The sequence below is a fragment of the Cavia porcellus genome, unplaced genomic scaffold, assembly GCF_034190915.1.
Source record: "Cavia porcellus strain 051 isolate PalLab524CR breed Dunkin Hartley unplaced genomic scaffold, mCavPor4.1 scaffold_20, whole genome shotgun sequence".
Lineage (NCBI taxonomy): Eukaryota > Metazoa > Chordata > Mammalia > Rodentia > Caviidae > Cavia > Cavia porcellus.
Genome location: NW_026947503.1, coordinates 24,524,370 through 24,549,448, shown reverse-complemented (window position 1 = coordinate 24,549,448; position 25,079 = coordinate 24,524,370). Strand labels below are relative to the sequence as shown.

At 40.2% G+C, this 25,079-nt stretch overlaps 1 protein-coding gene across 18 annotated transcripts in view; it reads left to right on the top strand.

Annotated features, from left to right (window-relative positions):
• Znf532 (zinc finger protein 532) overlaps positions 1–25,079 on the top strand; it is a 105,562-nt gene that overhangs the window by 64,046 nt on the left and 16,437 nt on the right. For 16 of the 18 annotated variants that reach the window (XM_013157153.2, XM_023566843.2, XM_063231553.1 and 13 more), the window contains 2 exons: positions 6,021–6,183; positions 9,680–9,961. The exons of 1 other annotated variant lie outside the window; for it this stretch is intronic. In XM_013157153.2, the coding sequence (XP_013012607.1) occupies positions 6,021–6,183; positions 9,680–9,961 (445 nt within the window). The remainder of the gene's footprint in view (positions 1–6,020; positions 6,184–9,679; positions 9,962–25,079) is intronic. One more of the 18 variants, XM_063231554.1, reaches the window with a different exon arrangement.

Genomic DNA, 25,079 nt, shown 5'->3' with positions numbered 1-25,079 from the left:
TAGTTTGATAATTATTTAAGGCTAGATTTGCTCTCCAAATCTGTTGGTGTATTTTTGTCTATAATTCCATTATCAAGGAGTCATTATGGGAAAATATGCAGATATGTGATACAGTATCGGTTTATTTCTCTCTAAATGTGTAGCTTTTATTGTAACATTTAGTTAATGGGCAGTGTGATTGAAAACTTAAAAAGAGTAAGTAGAAATGATTATTTACTTAAAAATGCTAAATTCTAATTTTATTCTAATAGGATCTTTGATTTGTTTTATATTAACATGCAAAATGAAGCACAGTAGAAATTGGGGATCTATGAGCAATTTGGTGCCTTACTTTTGAAAACAGGGATTAGTGAGTGTTAGTGTCTGTTGGTGTTCATGGTAATTGAACTTTTTTTTTGGTACTGGGAATCAAACTCAGGACCTTCCGCTTGCCAGGTAGTCGCTTATGCCACTGAGCTATATCCCTGATAATAAGATATTTTATATGAAAGCAGCCTTTCTTTCCCAGTGAATATAATTATTTGATTCCTTATTCAAAAATTGAACTTAATTGTCTGAAATGTGCATTAAATCTGGAATAATAGTTGTGACCTGGGAATATGAGGCAGCAGATGATTAAAATAAACTAAAATGATATTCCTCAAATTTGAGTACAATAATCCCTTTCCTAATTACAGTGTTACTTTTTGTGGTTTCAGTTATGGTCGAATGTATTAAATGGAAAATTTCAGAAATGAGCAGCTTTTAAGTTTTAAATTGTGCATCATTCTGGGCAATATAACAGGATCTTTTGCCATCCTGCTCCATCAAGACCTGAATCATCTCATTGTGCAGTATATGCTTGCTGCATAATCTACCTGTCTGTTAGCAACATAGAGTCCAACATGTGATTGGATTGACTTTTGCAGTGTGGCAGTGATTGTATTCAAGTAACCTTTATTTTACATAACAATGATGCCTAAGCACAAGAGTAGTGATACTGGTGATTCAGATATACCAAAGAGAAGCACAGAGTACTTCTTTTAAGGAAAGAGGTTGAACTCTTTTACATTTAATAAGGAAAGAAAAAATATCATTTATGTTGAGATTTCTAAGATCTATGATTTTTTAAAAAAAAGTCTATTCATGAAATCTTGAAGAAAGAGAGAAATTTGTGTTAGTTTTGCAGTCATACCTCCAACGGCAAAAAGTTATAGCCATAGTACATAAGAAGTGCTAAGCTGAAAATAGCATTAAGTTATAATGTTTGGTGCTAGGACAGCCTCAGGCATCTATTGAGGTTTTCTATGCATATACCCCATGGATAAAGGAGGGCTGCTTTATTTCATGGGAAAAAGATTGTTCCTGTATTTTAAAAACATAATTTGTTTTTGTTTTTGTTACATGGTTCTTTAAAAGTACAACCCTAAAATTAGATACACTACTATATTTTAAGCTAAAAACTAAGTAATAGATTTTACAGAAGAAAATGCAAAAACTCCTAAGCCAACAAAGTTTGTTACCAGCATTAGTTTGATGTGTGCTGGGCTTTGGGTGCTTCCGTTTCTCGGGGACACCACTGCTATGTCAAAGAACGCTGCTGCCTCGGCTGTGTGAGCTTGGCAGCTCTCTGCCATGGCGAGCCCGAGTCGGCCCTCTCTTTGCCACCACTTTCAATTCACACTACTGTAAAACAAGTGTGGGGCCATTGGGCCTACATTTGACCCAAAAGCTTTAAGTCCAAACCATTTTGGCAGTAAGTCCAAAATTAATTAAGTGGTCTTCACTCCAAAGAAAACTTGGGCACTGAAATCTCCTAGGAGCATTTGGTTAACAGGCAGTTGTGCAAACAGTCCAAAATTACACAAGTGATTTGCATTAATTTTTAACAATCAGTATTAAAATAATCCTCCGCCCATTGTCTTTAGTGAACATATGGATGTTTGAAAATACACCATAGAGTTCTGCAGCCCCTGCACCTCAATTTGAAAAGCACAATGTAAGATTGATTATTTATTTATTCATTCATTTATCTATTGTGTGTGTGTGTGTGCGTGTGCACTGCTGGAAATCAAACATAGGGCCTGGCACCTTAGGTAAACACTGTACCCTTGTGCTATATCCATGGCTCACAATGCAAGATTTTAAGTTAACATACATTTGTGTGGTATTTACTGTATTCCAGGTACTAATGTAAGCATTTTGCTTCTTTTTTGTTTTTGTGATATTGGTGATTGAACATGGTCTTATGCATGATAGACAAATGCTCTACCACTGAGCTACATCCCCAGCCCAATACTTTTGTCAGTACTAGGGAAGCTGAGGCAGAAAGAGCACCAATTCAAGGCCATCCTGGATTATACAGAAAGGCCCTGTCTCTGAAAAAAAGGGAAACATGAAACACTTTAGTAATGCTCTTGGTAACTTAAATCATTTTGAATGTCTCCTGTATTTTTATGGGAGTAAAGTTTTGTGTCTTTGTATTTTTTCATCAGTATTTGATGAACAGTGGTTTATTTTGCTGTGTCTTCCTTTTATTTGCTATTTTTAAATGTGTGAGTGGAGAAATGAGACCTCCAAAGTTAAGAATTGTATAGGAGACACACAGTTCTTAAACAAGTTTCTAAGAAATAAAGCTTGAAAAACTAGGATGTCTGTGTTGTAGAGGACTGCGGGAGAGGGAAGGTCTCAGAAAAAGCTGCATTTGAGCCATGGCCCGGGCATTTATTGACTATGAAGCAAATGATTCAATCACTCCTGAGTCTCACTGTGCTGTCTGTGAACTGGTTAGCAGTATCCGTGCACCTGATGGTGGGAGAAGTCGGTGTGTGATGTGGAGGACTGTACTTGGCACCTCGTTGGATTCAGTCATTGGTAAAGTAGGAAGTTTCTGGCAGCAGTTTGGAGGGGCAGAGTCCCTTATTTATTTGTTTTTATCTCCAGCCCACGCATAGCACTGTTTTATGGAGAGCTTTGGGTGCTGCGAGTTTGACCTTAGGAGTATGTTCGGTTCTAACTTTCTGTTCTTTCTCTCTTTCCTTACTTCATTGTTCTCTCCTCTCTCTCCTCCCCTTTTCTCTCTCTTTCTCTCTTTCTCTCCTTCTTATCCTCTTCCCCTGTGTTACACTATCGTTACTGGCACTCACACATTGCAGAATTTGGTTTTGAGCTTTGCTTTTCCAGCCCTGCCCAGCTCTGCAGTCCCTGCCTGCCCCACCTGCCCCCAGGAACCCAGGTCCCTGGGGTTCTGCCTGGGTGAAGTGTGCCTCGGCACCAGGGGACCCTCCCCGTTCAGACAGCCGCACCTCCTCTGCCCAGCACACTGCCTCCCTGGGGCTTTCCCATCATTGTCACAGAGTTTGTTCCATCTTCATTTGTCTGTGACTTTGTGTTACTGTCATTTTTTTTTAAATTTTTTTAACTATTAGCAGCAATTTTTAATAGTGTCTGTCCTAAAAAGACAGGAAGAATGTACGAAGTCTTCCACCCCGTTCACCTGATTCTGTAGTCATTGGCACTTTCAGTGTGTTAGATCCAGCCAGCCATTCTTATATCCTATGCTTGCCCTCCTATATTTAGGAGTAATGGGGACAGTGCGACCTAAATACTCTGATGAGTTCTATTCCTCCTTGAGAAAAGGATACACATGCAAATCATCACAAAATCTCAAGTTAAAAAGTTGATATTATTTACAATTCCATCCACTTTGTACCTGCATTCACACTTCTTGTTGAGACTGTGTCTAAAATTTTAATCTGGGTATGCTCTTGAGATATAATTGTCTTGTCCCATCTCCCCATCCACTTCCCGCCATGTCTTGGCCATTTAAAAGAGAATACAGGCCTTTCATCCTAAGGATGACTTTGCATCTGTCCATGGTGTTTTCTCACAGGACACGGCCTCTTGGCAGGAATTGTCTCCGAAATGATAGTGTACTCTTCTCATGGGGTCACGCTGGGGGCTCAGGCAGTGTTCCCCCATCCTGCTCGGTATTGGTGGTGTCACCTTTGTCTGTGAGTGAGTGTGTCTTTCCCAGCTTACTGCCCTGTACTGTCGTGAGGGAAATATCCCCTTTTATAATTTTTAGTGTTTTGTAGGAAGCTATTCCAATAACACTGCAACAACCTGATTCTCAGGTTCCTCAGGAAGATGCCAGGTGCATGCATTATCTCTAGTTTAGTTCATCGGTGTAACACCTCAAGACAGACAAAGCTGCTCCCTAAAGAAATGTACCTAGAGTAAAAAGAGAGCCATGCCATTTTTCACAAAATGGTTACTTCTGAAAATGGAAGACTAGAATCCTGAGGAAATCCCAATTAGTAGATCTCAGTGCTTTTATCGAAGCAATTGGTTTTGTAATGGTTATATTCTAATTTACCAAAGAAAACAAACAAAAAGCCTAGGAAATACAAACAAGTAAATCGATAAAAGGAATGCATGTACCGTCATCCAGCTGAGATAACAATTATATGACTTGTAGTTCTCTTTTTTACCCTTTAAAAATATGATTATGTCATAATACTGTCTGGTTATCTGTTTTTTTGTGAAACTCTTTCCATGTCATTGGTCTATGTGTCTACACCATTAAAAAACTTTGTGGTTGCGGTGTTTAACCATTTGTGTTACTGCATATGCTCACAGCCCTAGTGGTTTGCGACAGTGAGGAATGAACATCCTTGTCACGTCTGTTACACTTGCTGAGGTGCAGCATGGGCTGGACTGCATTGTAAAGTCCCGCCAGACCTTGTCTGATGTTTGCGACATCCACGTGGGGGTGAAGATTAATGTGTCAAGACCCCGTAAGAAGATGTGCCCCTGCAATTAAGTTTATAAATATTATGTGAAGAAAGTAAAAAAAAAAAGTTCAATCTTTAATCTTTTCACAGAGCGTTGCACTGTGAAGTTTGAAGCTGAGTGAGAAGCAGTGTCTTAAGAAGAGCCTGAGAGGAAAGACAAGTGGTGCTATGGGCACTCCTTTCTGTGGCTTTGCTGTAGGAATATCAAGCGAAACCTCAACTTTGCTTTTTGCTTTTGTGGTCTTCAGCTTGTTTTTCTCTGAACTTTTACTGAGCTGCCTGCTGGATTCTTTGTGCCTGTTCCCACAGTTGTTCACAGGACATACAGAATCTGATCTGGCTTCCTTCAGGGGCTGTATAACCAGCAGTTACTAAGCAGGGTGACCTGCTGTGTCCAAGCTGTTCACAGTGAGCGATCAGATCTGTCAGAGGCAAAGCATGGTTGAGAGGTGCGCACTTCATTTCTGCCGAGCACCTCTTGCCCAAGCCTCAGCGGAGGGTATAGGTGGGTAGAAGGGGTCGTGTTCAGAAGATTCAGGTCTGTTCATTTACTGTAAGGAGGTTGCTGGCATGACACTAGATGTGGAAATAGTGTAGTGGACATACGAGTACTTTAAATCATTGAAAGCAAAAGAAACAATGAATTTTCTTGTAGTATGGGCTTTTCTGTCTTTTTATCTCAGTATATAATTATTTACTGGCGTAGAGCTTTCTTTTTAAAGAGCTGGCAGAGAAATATTGGTAATCATGTATAAAATTGCTGCTAACTTTAAAGGAAAATGTTTTAACAAGTAACTTACTCAGGGAATTTAGCTGAATGGGCCTTCCAAGCTCATTAATCAAATTCTTTTTCAGGTTAGGGTCCCATTTTTGAGCTGGATAGCCCTGTCTCATCTTAAGCACCCTCTTCAAAGGATGCTTCTGCTTTGAGTTAAAGTAACATGAAGATTTTGACAAATACGTGCCAGTTATAGGTCTGTTAGTAGTAAAATGGTCATTAATTTAGTCTTCTATACAGATGTAGCTGAATACATCTTTATTTAGAATGTTAAGATTGATCTGTGATTGAGTGATTCCAGTTGTCTTGAAAAGTTTGTTTCACAGCTAAAATGTTGTTCTTTTAATTGTGTTTGTGTGTTTTCACCGTGCTTCTGCCTCCCGAGTTCTTCAGACGCCACGTGGCTCTTCCTTGACTTGAGACATGAGGCTGACTGACGTTATTTCGCTGCGCTTCTTCTGTTTTAGAATAATCTATAAGTGTTCCATGTGCGACACTGTGTTCACCCTGCAAACCTTGCTGTACCGCCACTTTGACCAGCACATTGAAAACCAGAAGGTGTCTGTTTTCAAGTGTCCAGACTGTTCTCTTTTATATGCACAGAAGCAACTTATGATGGACCATATCAAGGTGTGTGTGCATCTCTCCTCTCCTCTTAAGTGAATTGCAGATACACATGTTGGCATCAGCCAGGGCTGAGCTGGTGGATTGCTGTATAGCATGCTGCGCTGTCCAGGGAAGGGATGTATGCTAGTTGTCTGTGGCAAAACTTATATGCGGTCAGCATGTTTTCACTTGACTGTGGGATGTCTGCATGCCCAGATTTAAAAAAAAAAAAAAAAAACAATTAGGAGTTTGTAAAATGTATATACATGAAAATAATGACTGTGAAGTTTACTTTTCTGAGAACTCCATGTTGTATGGGATTTAGATAATGACAAGAGCCCTGACAAATTATGTTAATTCGTATAATTGACATACTTAGAAAAATGAAAAGTTTTCCCTTGAAATTACCTAAGCAGTATTTTTTTCCTCACTGTAAAAATTCTGTGCAAGTTGACTATTAAATATTCAGGATATAGCAGGTCCTGCACCTAGTGAGTATTGTGTTAATGTGTTAATGTCTTGTTTGGACTGTCTGCTCCAATGTCAGAAGCGGACACGGTGATCTATTTTCAGCCTGTTAAGCTTATTGGGACTGTGCTTAGTTCTAGCTTCTTAACTGTCCACTGCAATAGGTTAGCATTGTTATTCTTTGTGTAGTTGCAAGGAAATAGCCATTGGCTTTCAGAGATTAAAATGACTTCCTTTTAAATGGCAAGACTGGAAACCCATTATCATAAACTCAATCACTTTTTCTTAGATTTTCTCTTTTAAACGTATATTGTACAAAAATGGTCAGTTAAAGAGCAAGTAAAATCATTTATTCTCATCTTGTGTTTGTTAAATGAATGGACTATTAACTACTAAAAGTTTCTGTCTTGCACTTTTAGACAGTTACCTGCTAGAAAGGAACTTAACATCTTGGCGATTCTGCTTCTGTAGGCAAAGTGAAGATGATGGCGATGGCATTACTAGGGTGGATAAAATGCTTGGATGATGTGTTTTGTCATTCTCACTTGGAGTGCAGTAAAATCCATTTAGGATATTTCAAGTGTTCTAGCAAAAATTGTAAAATTGTTTTTGATAGTAAATAGGAATGAGTGATATTAAAAATAAAGATATGGGAACATTGGATTTAGACGAGTCTATTTTTGTATGCTCTACAGTGGTACCTCGGTTAACACACAAAATTCTCCCCCAGAAGTCTGATTGCAAACTGAACTGGATGAGAACTGAATCAGATTTCCTCTTAAGGTCAACATTGAACCTAACTGTTGATTTGATTCTTGTCCAACTTGGTTTGCGATCAGAATTGTGAGGCACCACTGTGTGTGGGTCACACCCTGACACTCTCCCCACACACACAAAGAAAGAAAACACTTCTTAAGGATTTTTTTTCTTTAACTCACCTTTGCGTCTGAAAGTGGGGTCGGAGGCTTTGTGATTGGGGTATTCTTTGTGTTGATGAGAGTTCAGAGGAATACAGACTCAAGATGAGTGGTAAAGTCCTGTGGCCACAAGAAGGACAGAATTTTTATTCATCTGAAACTTTGCAATCCTACATGACATAGAATCAATGGGAATGTTCATTTTTGTTTTCATTTCTTATATATTGTATGCATCTTAATATAGTATCCTGCATTCTTGTGCTGGGGTGGGTAAAATACATATATATGGTTTTAGGAGTACCTTGTTTTAATTTTTAAGGTGATGCATCTAGTTCTTGCTGCGTGTTTACTTTGCCTGGTGTCTCTGAGCAAGGAATGAAGAGGCACTAGGCTGGCATATGCTTATTTATGGGTGGGATTTTATTATTTAGCAACTCAACTTAGACCATTTCTTTGAAGATTTTTTTTTTTTTTTTTTTTGAAACAGGGTCTTGCTGTGCAGTTCAGGCTGGCCATTCACTCACTGTGTAGTTTAGGCAGGCCTTGAGCTTGAGGTGATTCTCCTTCCTCAACTTTCCAAGTGCTGGGATTATAGTTTGAGCTACCACACCTGGATCAGTTCATTTCTTTGTCCTACCAAAATATGACTTTACTCTGTTGGTACCTTGTACTCCCTGTTGATAGTCACATTCACATTTTTAAATATTCAAGTTTCTGTTTTATGAGCTAACAAAAAATCAGTTTAAAAAGAACTATGTTGTATTTCTTATCCTTTTCCCTCAAGTACTAAGGATCCAGTTTACTGAGCTGCATCCTCTGCCTTTCTGGTTTTTTTATTTGAAACAAGGTGAGGGTCTCCTAGAATTTTCTAGGCGGGGCTTGAATTCACAGTCCTTCTGCCTCAGCCACTCAGACTGCTGGGATTAGAGTTGTACACCGTCACACTTTTTTCTTTGCTGTGTGGTGCTGGTGCTCAAAGCAAAGGCCTTGCCCGTGCCAGGCAGGTGCTCCATCACAGACTTCATCCCCAGTCAAGCTTTTTCCTTTATTAAGAAAAGCAGACTTGGTCCTAATCTCCTTTTCAGTTACAATATGTAAATAAAATGAGTAATTTCATTTCATGCGTACATGCCATTCCCCTCTTCTGTTGTGCTTTTTGCTGCTTTTCTATAATTTCTGTAGCAGTTTAAAATTATTTAAGAAGAATTCTTTAACATTTTACCCTCCTTTCTGGTTTTCAGTTAGTCAAAATGCATTTACCTAGAAACTTATGAAAAGTTTCTTTGTGTTTAAAATGGTTAAAGAAATAAAAACTCAGTTCAGAAGTGGTGAGACAAGTGGCTCATTTGCATCCTGATCAGAAGGGAAGGCTAACACAAATGTGCACCGAGGGACAGACTTGCTGGCTTATGTTTATCTGGACTCCATACCTTTAGAACACAAAAGAAAAACTAAAGTGGGCTGGTTTTCAGAATCAGACTGCAGTATCCTGTAAATTTAAGATGGCTGTGGGACTGTTCATGATAATAAATAATTAAACAGCTTTTGAGTACTTAATATGTATAGTTTAGGTCTGAATGTTACTTACAAGAAAGGGAGATTGGGATAGGGAGTAGAAAGAAGAAAATTACCTCCAAAACCTAGCAGAAGAAAGCCACTCAGTTTCACTGATTCCCAGAGCGTGGAAGGCTTGTCAAGGATGAGGAGTCTCCGCTGTCAGTTCAGGTTGGTGAGCTAAGGCTCTCAAACACTCGCAGTAGACGTGCAAGTGAGACATTCTCTGGAAATGGTGTCTTGTACAGGACTTACTCTGAGATGTGAGGGGAGGATAGAGCACCAGGACTAATTAGATTCAGTACAGAGGTCTGTCTTGAAAGTTTTAAAATGGCACAGATACATAAGCTTTAAAAATTACTAAGAACTAGAAGCCTATAATTTATAGTGATAATAAAAGTTAATACTGCTTTTTCTCTTTTAAAATGTATAATTTTAGCTTAGGCTTTCTTTATATGTTAGAAAATATTTTGCAATGGATGTATAATTCCATTAGCATGTCTGGAAGCATTAAGGTAGTTTACATGTGCTGTCTGATGGTGTGATTTGTGATAGATACTTCTTTTGTTTTTATAATGCAGTCTATGCATGGAACATTGAAAAGTATCGAAGGGCCTCCCAATTTGGGCATAAACTTGCCTTTGAGCATTAAGCCTGCAACTCAGAATTCAGCAAACCTCAACAAAGAGGACAACAAGTCCATCAATGGGAAAGAGAAATCGGAAAAGAAGTCTCCATCTCCTGTGAAAAAGTCAGCAGAATCCAAGAAGGTGGCCAGTCCCGGCTGGACATGTTGGGAGTGTGACCGCCTGTTCACACAGAGAGATGTGTACATCTCCCACGCACGGAAGGAGCATGGGAAGGTCAGTGGAGGTAGAGGTGGACCAGGAGGGGTACCAGGAGCCACACTGGCGAGTGGTCCAAACTCCCCTCTAGGGTCAGCTCTGTTGGTAACAGGTACTTAGGTCTCAAAAATCATGCCCAAGTTTCTGTGTCTCTTTCCTTGTCTGTGAAGTGGACAGTCCCAAAGCCACATAATCTTGTTCTGTGAGTTTGCTGACTGCTTTCATTTTGTACCCCAAGACTAGGAGTCTAGGAGTACCCCAAGAATGTGAACGAGTGTAAAGCAAAGTTACACGTGGCTGAATGTATTTCTAGGACCAAAAAGAAAGAAGGAGCAGAGAAAAGCAGTGGGTATATTGAGGGCTGCTAGTAGCATTTGGATGACTTATTGTGATTCTTCCTTGAGTTTGTGCTGGGAAGAAGAAACTCATCTTTTTACTTCCAGAAATTCTAGACCTCAAAGTTCTGAAAATTGGAGTCACAGTGTACCTATTCTTTTTAAACCTAATAAAATAAGCAAAATTATTTTTTAAATATTATTTAATGCTATATCTAGATACAGTGTTAGGCAGTGTTCTTATTTTCTCATTGTCTGGTCAAGATCTAAAAGGAGTCCACATGCTGTTGAATAATTTAAAACTCTTTATAGCAGTACTTCTCCCTTTTTAATTTTTAATATGCATTTGGTTTTTTGAAAAAAAGAAAAAAAGGTTATTTGTCCTGTGGTTTATCCCTCACGTCTTTGGATTTGGGTAATTGCTTCTTTTTAACATTCTTTAACTTGCTTCTCTCTGCCCTATAATCAGCAGATTTTTATTAGATTCAGGTTGAAGTTTTTAGATGTGTTGTAGATACTGCATTCTTTTCGTATGATAGGAGGAACATAATACCAGCATGCCTCACTTACAGTGATACTGAAATTTGTGTGTTCAGATGCATGATACTTTTACAGAAAATAATTTTATTTGTTTAACTTAAGCCAGAAGAACAAAATGGTTAATTTTTGGGAACACGTGTAGAGAGTACATAGGAATTGATTAATTATCCTAGTGAACAATCTATAAAACGATTAGGAATAATCTATAGGTCAAACAGTGTATACCAGATGTTTGAAACTTATTATATCATCTATTAATACTTCTATTAATTTCATTTATTTGTACTCTTAGCTACTCATAAAGCTACTGTGGTATATTGGTATCATCAGTGTGTTATGAATGTGCCTTTGAACATTGATTACTATGATCACAAATTGGATAAATTTTTTATTATAGTTGATGTAATCATAATATCTTTTCTTATAAAATGTAGCTACTAATGGAATATATTCGGTTATTTGTTGTTTGGTTAATTATTTCAGTTTTAGGCTTTTCTCTTAACCTCTGTAGTACCATTGTGAATATTGGGTGGGTCTCTGGGAGCAGCACCTTGTCAACCCACCGTATAAACACATCATCAGCAGTTCTTTTAGAGTCCGGTGTGTTAAGTCTAGGAGAATGTTATGTGCTTGATACCCAAGTTGGGTTTTATAAATGTTAAAATGGAGGCGACTTTAATAATTATCTGGTGGTCCAATCCTTTATATCTTACACATGTTCTATGACTGAGTTGTAGCATTTCAGAAATTTTTGAACTGCTTTTATCTTGCACATCTTGTAGAAAATAAGATGAAGAGAGGACTCTGAAAAAGAGTTGGTAGGAAGAAATTAACAGTCATTGAGACCATTTGCTTGAAGACTCTGGCATGGAGTTCACTCTTAAATTTATTTTTTATTTTGCTTTTTCCCATGTGCATGTGCGTGTGCGTGTATGTGTGTGTGTATGCATGTGTGCACGTGTAAATGGGTGTTGTGTGTACTAACAGGAGCTAGTCATCAAAGAGGAGATGTTAGCATTGGCTCTGCAGGTATTGCAATCTTGCCTTTGGGATGAGGAGTGTCAGATTAGACTGCAGTTTCAATTCCATGCAGTCAGCCCTCTGAAGGAACTAAGGGCGGAAGGCACACCATACAAGGGTGTAAACTGGAGAGGTAGAAACCAATGCTTGTATTCTGCTGTATTTTTACCTGTAAGCATACTTACATTTTTTCTCATTATTTTTCTCCTTTCTTTTCATGAGAATACTCTTTCTTCCCTCTAAGGCCTGAATTTCAGCTACCCCCCCCCTTTGACAGCCAATGCCGTGCATGCTTTCACACCTCTCTGTCGGCATGTGTCCCAGCCGCACCCAGTTCACGCAGACCCCCCGTGAGTTGTTAAGTCCTCAGATGTGTTGCAGCCTTTACCTCAGTTGAGCACATTACTGTATTTCACACGATTGGCAGCTACTTCCAAAAACCACTTTCTGGAACCTTGCTATTGAGCTCTTCTGGCTTTTCTCCTGGTTGCTGAATACTTACCAGGTTTCTGTCCTAGAAACACTCACATGTTCCTTTTCTTTTCCTCTCTGAAATTCAGCCACTGTCATAGTTTCACATCTTATATATAGAATATGTGTAGATAGCATCCAAATCTATCGTTTCTTGCCTAAATTTCAGTCTCCAAAATCTAGCCACTTACGAAGGATTTTAACTTCTTGCATGCTTTACGGAAGCTTTTGTATAATCTGGTCTAACGGGAACTTACACTGATCTAGCCTTTGTCCACCCTGACTTGCTAATTTCTCCTTTCTAGCCAGCCCCATGGGTCCCAGCTGTCCATTAAGTACTCTTTTGACCCAGCCGCCTATCTTTGCTTTCATAGCCGCTGCTTTTGTTTAGGCAGCTGTCAGTTCTTCCCTGATTATTATTCTTACAGTAGGCAGAGGGCATTGTTTAAGGTTGCACATCATTCATGCTTCTCTCTTGCATAAAGCGTTCATTCCCATCTCCCTGAACTGTGTAGCCTTCACAACGTGATTCACCGAGTTCCTTGGTCCTGCGTCTCAAGATACTCTGTGGTCATCCTGACAAATGAAACCTTCAATGTTTCCAGCATCTTTTGCTCATTTGCCTGGAGGATTTTCAAGTGACATTTCGTCAGCTTGAGATCTTAGTCTTAAGGTCTCAGCTTAGCACCTCACCTAGAATGTCCTTCAGGGTCTCCTAAGACTGTTGGGGTCTCTTTCCTGAATGTTTCCATAGCAGTTTCTTACTTCCTTAGCAAAACACCATCATATGAAGAGGGCCTCTTATCTCTGTCTTCTACTGGCTATGTTTTTCTTCCACTCTTCAGCTACCATCTGGAGCAGTTTTAGTATATGCCTAGTAATCATTTGGAAAATGTTTTTTGAGTCAATGAATCTAGACCAAGTTCTGTTTGGAAGACATCTAACTCTTCTTCTTTAAAATGAGAGCTGTACATGCTCTAGTGGCCTCAGTGTCCTGTGTTATAGGTACGGAGGCAGCGCTGCATTCAGAATGACAAGCATGCTCAAGCATTAAATCCTTCGGGTTTAATATGAGATTATAAATATGAATGAAGCTACTATACACATATAGGGTACTGAAAATTGTATTTGGCTAAAAGTCTTGTGATGGCATAATTGTTTATTTCCACCAGGCCAGAAGTTATTAGAAACATCCAGATTTACTAGATTGTTCAGAGAACTATCATATGCATTGTGATAAATATGTTAAGGTTCTGAGCCACCGAACTATAAAGGGGTACTTGATTTCAGTACCATAACTGTGCCTTAAAAATGCAAAGACTAGGTTGGGCATGGCTGTAATCCCAGCACTTAGAGGCTGAGGCAGTAAAACAACAACAACAAAAAGTATAGAAGAAGTTTTGATTAAGCAATTTCTGCCAAACACAATGCAGTCAACACTTTACTGTTTTTCCTTCTAATATGATTATTATTTTGGTATGGCTTGCAGGAAAGATTGTGTTAGAGGTAAGCCCAACTGGCTAAATTAAAAATTTATCAAAAGATTTACTGCTTCTCATTTTAGATGGCTCTTTTGGTTTTATTCATTGTATTATTGTTTTATTTATTTATTTATTTTGGTTTTTTGAGACAGGGTTTCACTATATAGTACAGGGTGGCCTTGGACGGGCCTCAAACTTCTGGCACAGTCCTTGATTCCGGGGTTTACAGGCATGTTCCACCTCACCCAGCTGTTAACTGTGACCTGCCTGCCGTCCCTCCTCCCTTTGTCTCTTCCTTCTTCTTCATAGAGTTTCACTAAGTAGTACAGGCTGACCTTGAACTTACTATGTAGTACAGGCCGGCCTCAAACTCAAGGCGATCCTCCTGCTTCAGCCTCCCCAGTGCTGTGATTATAGGCGTGTTCCATTTTTTTCTCTCTTGTGTTTCCAACCAAAATATCTTTACTAAAAGAAATATTTTGGCTGGGCATGGTGGCACATGCCTGTAATCACAGCACTTCGAAGGTTGAGGCTGGATGATGGTTGGGGGCATGCGAGACCAGCCTGGGCTACAAAGTGAATTCAAGGCCAGCCTGAACTGTATAGTAAGAACCTGTCTCAAAAAGACCTCCCCGCAAAAAAAGAATGAAAGAAAGATATTGTATAGAGTTGTGCCTATTAAATGAAGTTATTTAGCAGCTTTGTTGTTAAAATTCAGAAATAGACTTCCAGCTTGCTATTCAGTAACTATCTTTTCTGTATCTCAAATGCATTTTTTAGCTAATAAGACTTTTAATATTAAATTTTTTTTCTAGCAGTTTGTTGTAATACGATAGGTAAAATGCTTAATTTTTGGACAGATAATGCATATTTATTCACGATATAATTTAAAAATCTAATTTGATGAGTGGTTATGTTGGTTATTTTTAAAAAGTGAGATAGTTAAAACAGTTTTTTCTTTTTTGTTAGTGTGTTTGTGATATGTAATGAATGTATTCATTGTGGGGTACTGGTGCATATGGCATGTTGATCCTGATAACCTCATGCAAACTGTAAGCCCTTTCTCATGTGTGTGTATTATATCTCATGTGTGTGTATATTTAGGTGGGTTGTATGCCTCTAGACATTGCTTTTCATTTGCTCCTTAAGAGGGGTCCTTCTAGGAACGTCAAGTGAAGATTCCCTGTACAAAAGTGAGGTCATTCTTATGGATCAAACATTTTGCAGTTAGGTGAACTGGTAGTAAAATAAAAGTAAAAGTTACCTGTGTTTGTTCAAATCTTTAAGATTGCATTATGATCTATGATAATTGTTTGCTACTTGATGACCCGTACTCAATGACGAACCAGTAATTGTTCAGGAAGATTCGAAAGCAGTGGAGTATATACTAACTTACGGAGATCAGACCCATTCAGGTAAATCTTACCTACATTCTCTTTAAAGGTTCTTCTTCATGTGGATGTGGATGTTTTTTATGTCTGAAACTTTGGAGGAATCTTGCCTTTGTGTGTGTGTGTCAGTGTGAGGAACTGAACTCAGGGCCTCACACTTGCCAGGCGGGCACTGCACTGCTGAACTCATCCTTGGCCTGGGGTCTTGGGTTTTGAAGCTCAACAGACGAAGGTTTGACTTCTGGTACTGCTATCTACCAGCAGTGTGGCTTTCTAAGAAAGTAACTGTCTGGCTTCATTTTACATGCATTTAGAGCAGAAGTAGCGGTGTTCACCACAGAAGGCTCTTTTAAAGATTAAATAACATGAAATCATACATTTTGCATCATACAAAGTAACTTTTCTATTTCCTTCATGCACTAGATTTTTAAAATTTAAATTTTTCATGTAAGAAGCTGTCCAAGATAAGTTCTTATTTACATTAGGAATTTACTACATGTAATATATATTTAAAATTTTCATTTTGGAGTAACTTTACAGTACTCAGAAGCTACAGAAGTGGTGCAGTTTCTGGGTACCCATTGCCCAGCTTTCCTGCTGTTGGCATCTGTGTATCCATAGGGCGATGACTGAAGCTGGGATGTGAACTTTTGTATAGTTAAGTTTATTGGTGCGTTTTAGATAAAACACAGTGGTAACATTCATCCCGTGGAATTTGTACCTGTACATGATCTTGATTGTTTTTTTCCCTTTCCCTCCTCTTCCTTCAAGCTCTCTACCCCTCATTTGTTTTCATTTTTTCCTTCTGTCCTGCCCCATTTCCCCTTCACATTGGAATATTTTCTCCCTATTTCACACTTTTGGTTTCTCATACCAGAGAAACCAAAACCATGTGATAGTTGAATTTATGTGTCTGATTTATTTCTCTTAAAGAGTATGGTCTCAAGGTGAATCTATTTAGCTAGAAATGTCTCACGTTTATCCTTCTTTATGGCAGAGTAGTGTTCATGTATAAAAGAACCACACATCTTCTTTATCCATTCATTGGTTAATGGGCATTTGGGCTGTTTCCAAGATTTAGCTGTTGCAAACTGTGCTGTTATAAACATAGATACATATATATTATTGTGGCATGATGCTTTTCATTCTTGCAGGAAGATACCAACAAGGAGAATAGCTGGGTCAAACGGAACCTCTACTTTTAGCTTTCTGCGGAATCTCCGTACTGATTTCCACAGACGTTGCACTAACCTACACTTCCACCAATAGTGGAAGGGTTCCTATTTCCCCGCAGCTTCACTAGCATTTTTTTTTTTTTTTTATCGGTACCAGGGATCGAACTCAGGACCGCCTGCTTGCAAGGCAGGTGCTTATGCCGCTGAGCTAAATCCCCAGCCCATTCACTAGCATTTGTTAGTGGTTGATTTCTTGATAACCATTCTTTCTGGAGTGAGATGGAATCTCAGTATTGTTTTAAGTTGCGTCTCTCAAATGACCAATTATGTTGATGTTTCGTATATTTACTTGTCATTTCTACTTTTTCATCTGAGAAGTGTTGATTCATTTCAGGTGTCTATTTTTGGAGTGGGTCTTTTAAAACAATGCATGTATGTATGTATGTATTGAGACAGGGTCTCTGTAAATCCAGACTGGCCCTGAACTTGCTTATGTAGCCCAGGCTGACCTCGAACTCATGGTGATTGTCCTGCCTCAGGCTCCTGAAAACTGTGATTACAAGTATGTGTTACACCTGGCATAGATTGGATCTTTTAAGTTTTGGGGAGGGTCTGCTTTGTTGAGTTCTTTATGTTTTCTCATTGATGCAGTACTGTTGTTAACAACCTTTGAGACCTTTTTCCAGATTCAGCAGTTGTTTCATTAATGCTCTTTTTCTCCTCCAGTCCAGGAGAATCCAGTCCAGGATATGACTGCATTCAACTGTCTTGTCTTCTCTAGGAATCTGTCACACTTTCCTTTCTTTCCTTCAAATTTTGACACCTACAGATGATGGGTTATTTGGTACAGTGTCTTACAGTTTGGACTTGTCTGATGTTTTCTACTGATGAGTTCTGGTTATTTACTTTTGCAGGGATACTGTGGGGAGTGAGGTTGTGCCCTTCTTGGTACATCCTACCCTGAACTACCTGGCGGCAGTGTGACTCGTTCCTGGGGTGCCCACTCTGATCACTTGCTTAGTGTGGTGCCTGCTAGGTTTCTCCTCTGTGAGTTGCTAGTTTCCCGTGGTAACTCATAGGTATCTTGTGCGGAGATGTTGTGAGACTATGTAAATACCCTGTTTGTCGCTCTTTACCCACTAAGTTGTACATCGAGCCTTGTTCTTGCAGTTAGCACTGTCGTGTTTGCCTCATAGGGACTTAATGCTTTCATCGTTGCCTCTATGTTCACTCACTGAAACTCAGTTTTGGTTTTGGTTTTTATTAAGAGCAGGGTGGATTTATGAATAATTATTTTTCCCAATGGAGTAAAATCCATTGCTGTTGTTATTTATCTATTTTTTGCCCCAAGGCCCTGGATGTGGCCATTAGGAGCTCTTCTCTGTGGCTCCTGTGTCCTTTTGGTCCCTTCCAAGGACGACCTTTCTGGTGTCATAGTGTAGCCTGGTTCTTCATTATTTATGCTTCCCAGCCCCAGCTCTAGATACAACCAGTTCTTCTATGAATCTGGATCTTTTGAAAATTGATAGCAAATACATTTTCAAGAGGCTTCAAATACGTATTTTGATTATCACTAAGCATGGGAAACTGAGAAAACTGTGGGTGGAAAAAAACAACGGCCTCAAAGTGGCTTCTCAGCTATTTAGTGTGAGGTAGCGATATATTTGGCAATTAGTGGGATTTTATCAGATGTTTCCAATTTAAATTGAAATGAGCTGAAGCTTATAAAATGTGTCTAATTATTGGAAAGTGTATTTAATAGTTTTTAGAAGATAAATGAACCAAACAGGCACAGGTCATTGTTTTGAAGGAAATATGTGACCTTTTTAGTTGACCAAGCAAAAGGCAAGCCACTAACTCTGTTTTACTTGTCCAAGAAAAGGGAGTCGGTGTCATTAACGGGCATTGGTGAATGACCTTGTGCTTGTCAGAGAGGTGCAGTGCCGCTGAGCTGTGTGCCCGGCTCTCCCTTTAACCTGTATGAAATTTGTGTGGGGAAAAAATCTCAACTCCCTTTTGTCTTCCTTCATGCAGGTAATGACCATCAATGAAGGCTGTAAAAATAATTGTCTCAGTATGCACTTAGATGCTTTTATTTTCACTCTTTCACTAGTACTTAGAGTTCATATTGTTGCCAGGATACATGAGTACTTGGCTTACTAAAAGGTCTCCTGTTTAACTTAAATGTAGAAAGACATAGATTTGTTACCCTGCTTAGACTAATCTTCACTTTTAACCAAAGTAGTATTATCCTGGCAATAAGTTGTTTTTTTGTTTTGTTTTGGTTTGTTTTGTTTTGTCTTTTTCATTTTTATTGGTACCAGGGATCGAACTCACGACCGCCTACTTGCAAGGCAGGCGCTTATGCCGCTGAGCTAAATCCCCAGCCCCATCCTGGCATTAAGTTAAAAAATCAGTTTTCTTATCTTTTTGGTTTAGAGCTTGTTTATAATCACTCAAGGTTTTAAGAAAAATATATTTAAATCATTTGTGCATTCAATCTCTAGTCAGTTGTTAAGAGATGGTTGACTCCTCAATTCAACATTTGCATCAGGTTACAAAGGGGTCAAAAGAAACATAAATTGGAGCTTGTAGAGTAATGTTTTGTGCTAGAAATGTGCATCATTATTGGCTTTATGATGTGAAATTTCCTTTTATCTAGGTGTGGTGGCACACGCCTGTAGTCTCAGCACTTGGGAGGCTGAGGTAGGAAATAAATTCAAGCCATAAATTCAAGCCCAGCCTGAACTATCTAGTGAGACCCTGTCTCAAAAACAAAACGGCATGGTGACTCACGCCTGTAATCCCAGCACTCAGGAGGCTGAGGCAGGAGGAACGTTGCAAGTTTGAGACCAGTCTGGGCTACAAAGTGAGCTCAAGGCCAGCCTGAACTGCATAGTGAGACCCTGTCTCAAAAAAAAAAAAAAAAAAGCAAGAAAAAAAAATAAGAAATATACTTTTAATTCATTTTGACCACTGAAATTGATATTTTCCCAGTATATTTTATTTTACAATAATTTTATATTAAAGTTTTTATATTCTATTTTTACATACTTAAATTTTATGCATTTAATAATTCTATTTTTAGTAAAAATTTAATTTTATTGTTACGTATATACCCCACAGCCTCATTTATTGCCTCAAGGGGGCTGAGAGGTGGATGCTAGTAGAAGCTGGCTTTCTGGAGGAGGCCGTGAGATTGAGGATAGGTTGGAATCCACCCGTCCTACTCTCGGTGTGGATTGAGCTCTAGCCCACTCCTCCGGGACCTCAGTCCCCACTGAACAGTTACCAAGTAGTGTGAAAATGTGGCATTCAAAAGGTGTTTAACTTTGGACTTAACTGAATCTTTTGTTGTAATTGGGAACCAGTTAGCAAATATGCCTTTCCATCCAGTTTTAACTTTTACTTTCTTTTTTTTTTTTTCTACTTTTACTTTCAAATATGTTTTTCCACCCAGGTATTACTTCTGCTTTTGATGCAGTCATCTTGGCTGGTTGGTGTTGGTTATGCCATCATCATTAAATATGGCCTTAGAATCCTCAGCAAGGCCCAGCACTTCACTGATTACACTTGTGGCTAATAGTGCTGTGGTTTGTCCCTTAATTGGGCCAGTCTCCCTGCAGAGTCTGCCACATTTTAGAGTAGCCTTTATTTCTTAGCAGTTGCCTGGGGTGTACTTAGAAGCTGAATGGATAGTAGCAGGCCTGAACCACCTGGAAGAGATTTTTTTGGGTAGTTCCTAGGGAGAGACTCTTCCCAAAGTAGCCTGAGAATATGAAGAGGGCCCTGCCTGAGGGCAGGCATTACAGCAGAGGTCTTTAGGCAAGCACCGTTCCACCTGCACACCCCAACAGGGCCATGCTGTTGGTGTGTGTGTAGGTTTTGGGGCTGGGAGAGCGAGTGGGGCCTCACTGGGTGTGAAGTCTGTCTTTAGCTTGCTTCTTCTGGATAATTCTGATACCTTCACACTCTCCCATAGCTTTTCTTCCATTCTTCTGTCCTTTCTGGAAATTCTGCTGTAAAAGTGTTAAGTCGGCTGACAGCTGAGAGAGAGGCTGTTTAGGGTACTTAGTTCTTCATGCTGGAGAGCTTGTAAAAGCTGCCCTAGCAGGAAAATGAATTTGGAGAATAATAGCTATTTTGGGAGAATGTATTTTTATTTTTTGTTGTTCTGGGATTGAACCCAGGACTTTTGTATATATGAGGTATAACTGAGCTATACACCAGTTGTGTATATTAGAAATAGCTAGAATGATCACAAGTCTTTATTGTGGGCCTTACCTTCCATCTTAAAATTTTATCTTAGAAAATGATTGCCTTGATGTTAGTTTACAAAACTATTTCAGCAAACCGTTTGTCTTGGTGTCATGAACAAGAAGCTGCAGAGCCCCCTTTGAGGCAATTTCTACTTTGTTTCACTGATCCAAAGTCGTATGAAGGATTCAGAAAACAAACTGTGAGCTTGAGTACTCTAAATTGAAAGAAAGTGAAATGCAGCAAATAACTGATTTCCATTGCTGATTATTTTTTTGTCCCATGAGGACTGAAAAAATAAAGTCTTTTAAGAAAGATTAAGTTATTTTGAAAATATGACTCAAAGAATACTAAGTTCTTATTCCACATCTTGTTTATAGCCAGAAAGGGTATGTCTTTGATGTTTCTGAGGATTTACTGTTGGGGTAAGTTGTTTGTGTCTGTCAGATGTCTGTGGTAGTCATTTAGGAGGCATTTTTGTGTAAATTCACCTGTGTTTGGCTAAATAAATTGAAGGGCTGCACATAAATATTTGTTCATGCTCAGTTATTCATTCTAAAGCAAAAGACATGGCTTTATTAACTCCTTTTTTGTCATTGTATGCACCATTTTCTGATTGTACTATATAGAAAGTATACTGAAGCTCACCGCATTGACTACTAAGTAGAAAAGCCCCAAACTGAAAAATGTACAGTAATATTTGCAACACAAGTAGTGAGGCAAATGTATGGAGTCCCAGTAATGGAGTCAATGGGTGGTTTTCAAAGGTGTCTTAGGCATTAGGGGCTGGGGTTCTTAGAGCTGGAATGGCTAGGGGTCCCAGTACAGGGTGCCTGGCAGAACCAGTCCTGTGATTTGAACCCAAAAAAGTCATTCCAGAACTGCTGTTCTCTTCAAGTGTACAAAATTCCAAGGATGCTTAAGTAGGTTTATGTAGATTATGCTTATACTATCCAATGCAGTGCAAATCCTACTGAAGTAGTTATTTACAGTGTTGTTTAGGGAATAATGACAAGATCTAGGTGTGTGTGTTTAGTGCAGATGCAGTTTTTTCTGGGTGCTTTCTGTGGTTGGTTGAATCAAAGATGTGTGGAGCCGACTGTAGACTGGACGCCCCAGCAGGTCCAGAGCTTCCCTCAGACCTGCACAGCTGCTGGTGTGATCCCCTAGGTATAGTTCTGCCTGTCTAAGCAACCCCACGATTTTTTAACGTGGAGTGCAGAGGCCCTGGGCAGGCTGACAAGCTGACAAGCTGAGCCCGCGTCTTCACTTTGCCCTCTGCCCTGCCCATTTGTGTTCAATGACACACAGAACTACTTGCGGCTTCTTGGCATGTGCTGTGTTCCCCTTGTCTTTGCTTTTTCCGTTCCTTGTGCCGGGAAGTCCTTTCCTTGCCTTCTTGCTTGCTGTGAGCTCCTGTGGCCTGCTGTGGCCTTCATGAATCTGGGGTGGCTACTCACATTGTACCAACATCCTTTTCCTCGTTTTTTTTTTCCCTGCCTCCTTCAGCAGATGATAATGTCCTTGAGAGCAGGGAGATTGTGGCAGGTTAAATGCAGAGCTCTGTAGATGTGGAAAGAAGGAATGCAGATACATAGTTGTCTGCCTGCTGTGCCTTGCTAGGTCAGTTAGAGTTTGGCAAAAAAGCCCTCTGCTCTCATTGCATAAGAACATGTGAACCTTCTCTTCGGTTGTACCTTGCTGCCTTACAGATGCAAGCCTTTGACCAAGGTCACCATCCAAAAGAGTGATCAGTGCAGGGTCCCCGCATAGATCTTAGAGACAGTTACTCAAGCTGTAGGTACGGAGTACCTTCATGTAGGCACCATACATGAAGCATAGCACATTATGGCACTTGTCTCTGAAGAGTCTGTACCCTGAAAGGCATGTAAGCAGTAACTGGTTAAAGCTGGGTGCTTCAGTCTGTGACTAAGATGTTTACAGACATCCAGTTTAATGCTTAATGGGTTGCTGTTAACGTCAGAGGTGGAAATGATTCCTCCTTCCTGTGCTTTTCTCGTTTATCTCTAAGGACACTAAATAGATAGAGATTCCCTTGACGCTAGGCTGGGGGCTGGTGCTGTAGCCTAGACAGGAAAAACAGGAACCTTGGTCCCTGTCACAATCTGAGATGAGTAAACCATTAGGACTTGCTGGCTCAAGAACTTTTTGTATTGAAAATGTCACCCATAGCCAGGGGCTGCCTCCTTCCCAGTACGGAAGATCCGGTTGTCTTCTGCTGTGCTTCCACTGCCTGTGATCGCAGTGAGTCCTGCTCACACCAGCCTCTCACCTTACTGCTTTTCCCAGCCAACTGATGCCCTCCTTGTCATCTCTCAAATCTCAAGTCCCTGTGTACTCCAGGTTTCTTTCCTGTGCCTGGGGTACGGGGCAGGTAGAGTACTACAGGTCCTGCGGGCTGGGAAGGCGGAGGAGAGTTGTGTTTCCTGTCTTGAAGAGCCCAGACTGGCTTGGGGCTTAGGTTTCTCGATGGGGCCGGTGCTGACTTCGGTGATTAGGCACTGTCATGCCACTCCAAGACTGTGGTTCTGCTGTAGAAGGCAGCAGGACTGTTACATTTTCCCCATGATGCAGCTGTCATTTGTGATTGCTTTAGAAGAATGTTGCTACACCCAGCTGGCAGGCCAGAGTTTAACCCCTGATTTTGCCTGTAAATTGACTTTACCTTGAAACTTGAAACAGAAAATAGCTCTGCATGCTTCAAATGGGGACATTAAAGGAAATAAAGTGCTGCTGAGGGCCAGACTTGACTTAAAAAGGAGTTGTAAAATAGCACCTGGAGGTTGCTGAGAGGTCATGGATTCTCACTCAGTTTAGTGTATGGATGGGAAAGCTTCAGACCTGGGAGACCTGGGATACTTTTTTCATAGCATTTAGCCCTGTGCCAACGCCTCGGGGTGTGGCTTTACAGTAGCCGGCCACCCTGGGTTTTGGAGGAGAAGAAACTCTTGTTGTTTGGCAGAAGAGCCGCAGCTTAGGGTAAACTGTGAGCATGGAGGAAAGGTCTGTCTGAGTCATTAGGGTCAGCAAGTTCACATTAGTATCTGGGGTGTGTGTGCATGTTGCTGCAAGACAGAGAGTTGGAAGGTTGATTCACGGGAGGAAAGGGAATCCACAGCATCTCATCCTCTCAAAACCAAGTACTGTAGTTCTGAACGGGTGCCTCTCCGTAGTTGTCTGGCCATTCATTCCCATTCGGGTGCAGGACGCCTCCCTGGGAACATACCAAGGGGTCCCTTGGACGCTGGTCCTGTTTTTCTTTCATCGTCTGATTTCAAAGTTTATCGTGACTACTGGCATTACCTCATTAAAACAACTTTAGACTGCTGGAAAAAACCTGTAAGATATAAGACTAAATCATATAGAAAATAATCTGTCATTAGTCAAGTATAATGTTTGCATTTGGACATTTAAAGTATGCTTGCTTACTTTTTAACATTATTAACAGATTTTTTTTTAACAGATTATCTGGTTATCTTTTAAAGTGTTAATTTTTTTTTAGAAAGATCCTATTTAAGTCTTCAGACATTTTTTAAATTTGACAGAATTTGTCTTTCACAGTGACCTTTTTCTAATGAGATTGCTTTTAGTTACAGAGGGTGAAAAGACTGTATGCATTAGAAGGAAAGCATTCCATATATTCCTTTCATCAGCCTCCCCTAGAAGACTGGATACTCAGAACGGAAATAACAGAGCAATACTGTGTCTCCCTGTAAGGAAACATTCATGAAGCAAAGAGATTCAGAGATGGGACCATTCCCTAGAGGCAGGAGGCCAAAGTAAGCTGAACCACGAGGGCTTCACGGTCGCGTGGCCTTGCAGAAGTCAAGGATTCAGGGCCCTGGCACATTCCCCTCTTTTCAGTTTTTTGTTTGTTTCTTTGTGAAGCTGGGGATTGAACTCTGGGCCTTGCACATCCTGGGCTTGTGCTGTAGCATGGAGCTACGTTCCCAGCCTCATCTTCTCTTTCTTGAATGTCCACTGCTGAGGAGTGGAGTGGAATGGTTAGGTAGGATACATTATGTTGGGCCTCCTATGAGCTGGTGAAGGGAGTTGTAGTCAGGTGGGCGGCAGCAGAGCAGAGGACCAGGATTCCCCTAACAGGGCCCAGACACAGAATCTGTTGAGGATCTGAGGTGGGGTTTCCAGCCCCTGCCGCACAGAGGGAAGGCGCTGCCGTCCAGTGGGTCGGGGCCTCCTGGTAGCTTGGCCACACAGGGCAGGCGGTGCTGACTTGCACTGCCCCGGCTCCTGCAGCTTTCCAGGAGGTGAGCCTTCCTTCCAGCACTTTCCTCTTTCTGCTTCCGAGTGTCTGGCTTTGCTCTGAACGTGGACGCTATGAAACAACATGTTTCTTTCTCTGGCTCTGGCCTTTTGTGATTACATTTATTACTGGGTCATTAAACTTTTTCAGTTGCACAATGTCTAGCAAACCAATTCCAGTC